The following is an 8067-nucleotide window of genomic DNA, read 5'->3' as shown; positions in this document are numbered from 1 at the left end:
CATCAAAGTGCATTGATGAAACTGGCTCTCATGAGGACCGCCACAGGAATGGAAGACCCAGAGTTACCTCTGCTGCAGAGCATAAGCTCATTAGAGTTACCAGCCTCAGAAATTGCAGCCCAAATAATTGCTTCACAGAGTTCAAGTAACAGATTGAACGTCCTGACCAGAGTTCTTATGTGTTGCTTGTTTAGTGTTGGTCAGGACGTGAGCTGGGTGGGAATTCTATGTGTGTCTAGTTTGTCTGTTTCTGTGTCCAGCCTAATATGGTTCTCAATCAGAGGCAGCTGTCAATCGTTGTCCCTGATTGAGAATCATATATAGGAGGCTTGTTTTGTGTTGGGATTTTGTGGTGATTGTTTCCTGTCTCTGTGTTTTGTCTGCACCAGATAGGGCTGTCTCGGTTTTCACATTTGTTATTTTGTTACTTGTATTAGTGTTACCGTTTATTGATCTAATTAAACATGTTGAACACTAGCCGCGCTGCATTTTGTCCTCTCCTTCATCCCAGGAAGAAAGCCGTGACAGAATCACCCACCAAACTAGGACCAAGCAGCGTGGCAACGGGCAGCAGCGACAGCAGCAGCAGCAGCGGGACCAGGAGAAATGGACTTGGGAGGACGTTTTGGACGGCAAGGGTTGCTACACATGGGAGGAGATCCTGGCTGGAAAGGATCGCCTCCCATGGGAACAGCTGGAGGCAGCTAGGAGAGCAGAGGCAACCGGAGAGAGGAACCGGTGTTATGAAGGTAGGCGGCTAGCACGGAACCCGAGAAGAAATCCCAAAAATGTCTTGGGATGGCTAAAGGGTAGTGTGGCGAAGTCAGGTAGGAGACCTGCGCCCACTTCTCATGCTTACCGTGAAGAGCGGAGTACGGGCAGACACTGTGTTATGCGGAAGAGCGCACAGTGTCTCCTGTACGTGTGCATAGCCCGTGCGGGTTATTCCACTCCCCGCACTGGCCGGGCTAGATTGAGCGTTGAGCCAAGTGCCATGAAGCCGGCTCAACATATCTGGCCTCCAGTACGTCTCCTCGGGCCGGTGTACATGGCACCAGCCTTACGCATGGTGTCCCCGGTTCGCCTACACAGCCCAGTGCGGGTTATTCCACCTCCCCGCATTGGTCGGGCTACGGGGAGCATGCAACCAGGTAAGGTTGGCAGGCTCAGTGCTCAAGGAGCCAGTACGCCTGCACGGTCCGGTATATCCGGCGCCACCTTCCCGCCCAGCCCAGTACCTCCAGTTCCAGCACCCCGCACTCGCCTTATGGTGCGTGGCCCAGCACAGTACCACCAGTGCCTACACCACGCACCAGGCTTCCAGTGGCTCCAGAGCCCTGTTCCTCCTCCACCGCACTCTCCCTTGGTGCGTGTCTCCAGCCCAGTACCTCCAGTTTCGGCACCACGCACCAAGCCTCCTGTGCGTCTCCAGAGCCCTGTACGCACTGTTCCTTCTCCCCGCACTCGCCCTGAGGTGCGTGCCCTCAGCCCGGTACCTCCAGTTCCGGTACCACGCACCAGGCCTACTGGGCGCTCAGCAGGTCAGAGTCGGCCGTCTGCCCAACGCCCCCTGCACTGCTCGTCTGCTCAACGCCGCCTGCACTGCTCGTCTGCCCAGCGCCGCTTGAGCTGCCTGCCTGCCAGGCCGTCTGAGCTATCCGTCTGCCCAGTGCCGTCTGAGCCATCCGTCTGCCCAGTGCCGTCTGAGCCATCCGTCTGCCCAGCGCCGTCTGAGCCATCCGTCTGTCCGAGCCATTAGAGCCGCCCGTCTGTCCCGAGCCGTTAGAGCCGTCCGTCAGTCAGGAGCCGCTAGAGCCGTCAGTCAGGAGCTGCCAGAGCCGCCAGCCAACCAGTCAGGAGCTGCCAGAGCCGCCAGCCAGTCAGGAGCTGCCAGAGCCACCAGCCAGTCCAGGAGCTGCCAGAGCCGCCAGCCAGTCAGGAGCTGCAGAGCGCCAGCCAGTCAGGAGCTGCCAGAGCCGCAGCCAGTCATGAGCTGCCAGCCAGTCATGAGCTGCCCTCCAGTCATGAGCTGCCCTCCAGTCATGAGCTGCCTCCAGTCATGAGCTGCTTCCAGTCATGAGCTGCCTACAGTCATGAGCTGCCTTCCAGTCATGAGCTGCCTTCAGTCATGAGCTGCTTCCAGTCATGAGCTGTCTCATCATGAGCTGTCCTCCAGTATGAGCTGTCCTCCAGTCATGAGCTGTCCTCAGTCATGAGCTGCCTCCAGTCATGAGCTGCCACTCAGTCATGAGCTGCCCTCCAGCCTTGAGCTGCCACTCAGTCCGGAGCTGCCACTCAGTCCGGAGCTGCCACTCAGTCCGGAGCTGCCACTCAGTCCGGAGCTGCCACTCAGTCCGGAGCTGCACTCAGTCGGAGCTGCCACTCAGTCCGGAGCTGCCACTCAGTCCGGAGCTGCCATTCAGTCCGGAGCTGCCTCTCTGTTCCGGAGTTGCCCCTCTGTCCGGAGTTCCCCTCTGTCCGGAGTTGCCCCTCTGTCCGGAGTTGCCCCTCTGTCCGGAGTTGCCCCTCTGTCCTGAGCTACCTCTCTGTCCTGAGCTACCTCTCTGTCCTGAGCTGTCTCATCAATTATGTGGGGACTTGGTGAGGATTCCTAGGTCAAGGTCGGGGCAAGGGTCGCCACTCAAAGGACGCTAAGGAGGGGACAAAGACAGTGGTAGAGTGGTGTCCTCGTCCTGCGCCGGAGCCGCCACCGCGGACAGATGCCCACCCAGACCCTCCTCTTGAGTTTTAGGTGCGTTCGGAGTCCGCACCTCAGGAGGGGGGTACTGTAACGTCCTGACCAGAGTTCTATGTGTTTTTGCTTGTTTAGTGTTGGTCAGGACGTGAGCTGGGTGGGAATTCTATGTTGTGTGTCTAGTTTGTCTGTTTCTGTGTCCAGCTAATATGGTTCTCAATCAGAGGCAGCTGTCAATCGTTTTCCTTTGATGAAGATGAAGGAGAGGACCAAAATGCAGCGCGGCTAGTGTTCAACATGTTTAATTAGATCAATAAACGGTAACACTAATACAAGTAACAAAATAACAAATGTGAAAACCGAGACAGCCCTATCTGGTGCAGACAAAACACAGAGACAGGAAACAATCACCCACAAAATCCCAACACAAAACAAGCCTCCTATATATGATTCTCAATCAGGGACAACGATTGACAGCTGCCTCTGATTGAGAACCATATTAGSCTGGACACAGAAACAGACAAACTAGACACACATAGAATTCCCACCCAGCTCACGTCCTGACCAACACTAAACAAGCAAAACACATAAGAACTCTGGTCAGGACGTTACAATCTGTTACTTGAACTCTGTGAAGCAATTATTTGGGCTGCAATTTCTGAGGCTGGTAACTCTAATGAGCTTATGCTCTGCAGCAGAGGTAACTCTGGGTCTTCCATTCCTGTGGCGGTCCTCATGAGAGCCAGTTTCATCATAGCACTTGATGGTTTTTGCGACTGCACTTGAAGAAACTTTCAAAGTTCTTGACATTTTCAATATTGACTGACCTTCATGTCTTAAAGTAATGATGGACTGTCATTTCTCTTTGCTTATTTGAGCTGTTCTTGCCATAATATGGACTTGGTCTTTTACCAAATAGGGCTATCTTCTGTATACCACCACTAACTTGTCACAACACAACTGATTGGCTCAAACACATAAAGAAGGAAAGAAATTCAACAAATTAACTCTTAAGGCACACCTGTTAATTGAAATGCATTCCAGGTGACTACCCCATGAAGCTGGTTGAGAGAATGCCAAGAGTGTGCAAAGCTGTCATCAAGGCAAAGGGTGGCTTTTTGAAGAATCTCAAATATAAAATATATTTTAATTTGTTTAACACTTTTTTGGTTACTACAGTCATGGCCAAAAGTTTTGAGAATGACACAAATATAAATGTTCTGTCACGCCCTGACCTGAGATATCTCTGTTTTCTTTATATTTTGGTTAGGTCAGGGTGTGACTAGGGTGGATTACGCTAGTTTTTGTAATGTCTAGGGGTTTGTATTGTCTAGGGTTTTTGTATGTCTAGGGTTTTGTAGGTCTAGGTATTTGTATATTTATGGTGGCCTGACATGGTTCCCAATCAGAGGCAGCAGTTTATCGTTGTCTCTGATTGGGGATCATATTTAGGTAGCCATTTCCCTTTTGGTGTTTGTGGGTTCTTGTCTATCTGTAGTTGCCTGTCAGCACTCATTTGTATAGCTTCACGTTTTGTTATTTTGGTTAGTTTGTTCAGTGTTCATTCTTTTAATAATAAAGAATGTACGCATACCACGCTGCGCCTTGGTCCGATTCATACAACGCACGTGACATTTTCACAAAGTCTGCCGCCTCAGTTTGTATGATGGCAATTTGCATATACTCCAGAATGTTATGAAGAGTGATCAGATGAATTGCAATTAATTATCAAGTCCCTCTTTGCTATGCAAATGAACTGAATCCTGAAAAAACATTTCCACTGCATTTCAGCCCTGCCACAAAAGGACCAGCTGACATCATGTCATTGATTCTCTCGTTAACACAGGTGTGAGTGTTGACGAGGACAAGGCTGGAGATCACTCTGTCATGCTGATTGAGTTTGAATAACAGACTGGAAGCTTCAAAATCCTGCTTGAAATCCTTGTTCTTCCTCTGTCAAACATGGTTACCTGCAAGGAAACACGTGCCGTCGTCATTGCTTTGCACAAAAAGGGCTTCACAGGCCAGGATATTGCTGCCAGTAAGATTGCATCTAAATCAACCATTTATCAGATCTTCAAGAACTTCAAGGAGAGCAGTTCAATTGTTGTGAAGAAGGCTTCAGGGCACCCAAGAAAGTCCAGCAAGCGCCAGGACCGTCTCCTAAAGTTGATTCAGCTGCGGGATCGGGGCACCACCAGTACAGAGCTTGCTCAGGAATGGCAGCAGGCAGGTGTGAGTGCATCTGCACGCACAGTGAGGCAAAGACTTTTGGAGGATGGCCTGGTGTCAAGAAGGGCAGCAAAGAAGCCACTTCTCTCCAGGAAAAACATCAGGGACAGACTGATATTCTGAAAAAGGTACAGGGATTGGACTGCTGAGGACTGGTGTAAAGTCATTTCTCTGACGAATCCCCTTTCCGATTGTTTGGGGCATCCGAAAAAAGCTTGTCCGGAGAAGACAAGGTGAGCACTACCATCAGTCCTGTGTCATGCCAACAGTAAAGCATCCTGAGACCATTCATGTGTAGGGTTGCTTCTCAGCCAAGGGAGTGGGCTTATTCACAATTTTGCCTAAGAACACAGCCATTAATAAAGAATGGTACCAGCACATCCTTCGAGAGCAACTTCTCCCAACCATCCAGGAACAGTTTGGTGATGAACAATGCCTTTTCCAGCATGATGGAGTACCTTGCCATAAGGCAAAAGTGATAACTAAGAGGCTCGGGAAACAAAACATCAATATTTTGGGTCCATGGCCAGGAAACTCCCCAGACCTTAATCCCATTGAGAACTTGTGGTCAATCCTCAAGAGGCGGGTGGACAAACAAAAACCCACAAATTCTGGCAAACTCCAAGCTTTGATTATGCAAGAATGGGCTGCCATCAGTCAGGATGTGGCCCAGAAGTTAATTGACAGCATGCCAGGGCGGATTGCAGAGGTCTTGAAAAAGAAGGTTCAACACTGCAAATATTGACTCTTTGCATCAACTTCATGTAATTGTTAATAAAAGCCTTTGACACTTATGAAATGCTTGTAATTATACTTCAGTATTCCATAGTAACATCTGACAAAAATATCTAAAGACACTGAAGCAGCAAACTTAATGAAAATTAATATTTGTCATTCTCAAAACCTTTGGCCACGACTGTACATGATTCCATATGTGTTATTTCATAGTTTTGATGTCTTCACTGTTATTCTAAAAATGTAGAAAATAGTCAAATAAAGAAAACCCTTGAATGAGAAGGTGTTCTTAAACTGACCGGTAGTGTATATGCCGCCTTTATTTATCCTACGGTTCTGACTTGATGTACAGGGAGAACACTGTAAGAATGGCCCATGTTCTGAATTTTGTCGCTGTACATTTCAAAAGTGCTGAACAAATATATTGACTACGTTTGTTCTAGCTCACTCATGAATGTCTTAATCGAAATTAGGGACTGCCTCTTATCCACTTGTCATCCCCTTATGTTTTTTAAAAGGCAGTAAATGAGGCTGAATGAACTGTTTTGCTGCCAGACAAGGCTCCGCTGATTACCAGGTGTAGCAGTGGTAAGGTGTTGGGACTGCTGTTGGGACTCTGCTGTTGGGACAGCTTTATGAAGGCCCTAACAGTTTGTGTGCACCGGTTGTCACCGTTATAGTGCAATTAACGTATTGTTTAGTGTTGTGTAGTGGCTTTGTTGGCATGCATCCCACATTTTTGGGGGGGTTTGCCCTACCAAGATTTACATGCTAAAATCACCACTGTTCCTGTCTCACTGGTATCAGATGTCAAAATGTCTTACATGTTTGTTTAGTCTACAAGCCAGGTGCTTTCCTAGCCAGAGAGGGAAATGGTAGGGGGATCAAAATTAGGTGCGCAGAAGAGGATTAGTCTGTTTTGAGGCAGTCTGTAATTTGGTAGCAGGCAGTGGAGTCCTTCTTTGTGTTGTTTACACAGACAAATGTATTTATTTATTTATTTAACTAGGTAAGTCAGTTAAGAACAAATTCTTATTTACAATGACGGCCTACCAAAAGGCCTCCTGTGGGGACGGGGGCCGCGATAATAATAATAATATAAAAATATAGAACAAAACACACATCACGACAAGAGAGACAACAAAACACTACATAAAGAGAGACCTAAGACAACAACATAGCAAGGCAGCAACACATGACAACACAGCATGGTAGCAACACAACATGGTAGCAGCACAAAACATGGTACAAACATTATTAGGCACAGACAACAGCACAAAGGGCAATAAGGTAGAGACAACAATACATCACGGAAAGCAGCCACAACTGTCAGTAAGAGTGTCCATGATTGAGTCATTGAATGAAGAGATTGAGATAAAAACTGTTCAGTTTGAGTGTTTGTTGCAGCTCGTTCCAGTCGCTAGTTGCAGCGAACTAAAAAGAGAAGTGACCCAGGGATGTGTGTGTTTGGGGACTTTTAACAAAATGTGACTGGCAGAACTGGTGTTGTATGTGGAGGATGAGGGCTGCAGTAGACATCTCAGATAGGGGGGAGTGAGGCCTAAGAGGGTTTTATAAATAAGAATAATATAATGGGTCTTTCGACAGGTATACAGAGGAGTATAGAGTGCAGTGATGTGTCCTATAAGGAGCATTGGTGACAAATCTGATGGCCGAATGGTAAAGAACATCTAGCTGCTCGAGAGCACCCTTGCCTGCTGATCTATAAATTATGTCTCCGTAATCTAGCATGGGTAGGATGGTCATCTGAATCAGGGTTAGTTTGGCAGCTGGGGTGAGGTTAGTTTGGCAGCTGGGGTGAAAGAGGAGCGATTACGATAGAGGAAACCAAGTCTAGATTTAACTTTAACCTGCAGCTTTGATATGTGCTGAGAAGGACAGTGTACGGTCTAGCCATACTCCCAGTCAGTATGATGCTTTTGTCAGGAACAGCCGGACCACTCACTAGATTGGACTATTTGATTGATCAGACCTGGGAAACAGTACTATCAGATCAGAACATTTGAGGTGCATGCATGGACACCTATGAACAGTAACGTCTCTGTACCTGTAAAAACATGTGGTTGATTATCTCTGCATCTCCACTCTCCTGCAGCTGTTCTGGGTCAGCATCCATCACCATTCTCCAGTCAAGATGAGGAGGCATATTGACAATTGTGTTAGCTAACAGGAACTGTGGAACAAATAGATGGACAGACACACATTGTAAGTTAGGTTAATGCTGTAAATGGACAACATAGCTATGGCTATTATCCTTGCAAAATGCATTTTATTTGTGGCTATGTAGCTAACGTTAACTAACATTAGCTTCTGCTATTTGCTTCAAGATGTGTTTAACATTGCATTGGGCGACGCAAAATACATTCAACAATGTATATGAATAA

The 8067-nt window shown here is 47.7% G+C and overlaps 1 protein-coding gene across 1 annotated transcript in view; it reads right to left on the bottom strand.

Moving 5' to 3' along the window:
• cep290 (centrosomal protein 290) overlaps window positions 1-8067 on the bottom strand; it is a 61250-nt gene that overhangs the window by 52903 nt on the left and 280 nt on the right. Inside the window, exon 2 of the mRNA XM_023986029.2 lies at window positions 7731-7856. Within this exon, the coding sequence (XP_023841797.1) occupies window positions 7731-7829 (99 nt within the window). The 5' untranslated portion in view covers window positions 7830-7856. The remainder of the gene's footprint in view (window positions 1-7730; window positions 7857-8067) is intronic.

The sequence above is a fragment of the Salvelinus sp. IW2-2015 genome, linkage group LG4q.1:29, assembly GCF_002910315.2.
Source record: "Salvelinus sp. IW2-2015 linkage group LG4q.1:29, ASM291031v2, whole genome shotgun sequence".
NCBI classification, from domain to species: Eukaryota; Metazoa; Chordata; class Actinopteri; order Salmoniformes; family Salmonidae; genus Salvelinus; species Salvelinus sp. IW2-2015.
Note: the sequence above shows the minus strand (reverse complement) of the source record. Positions and strands in the feature narration are given on the sequence as shown.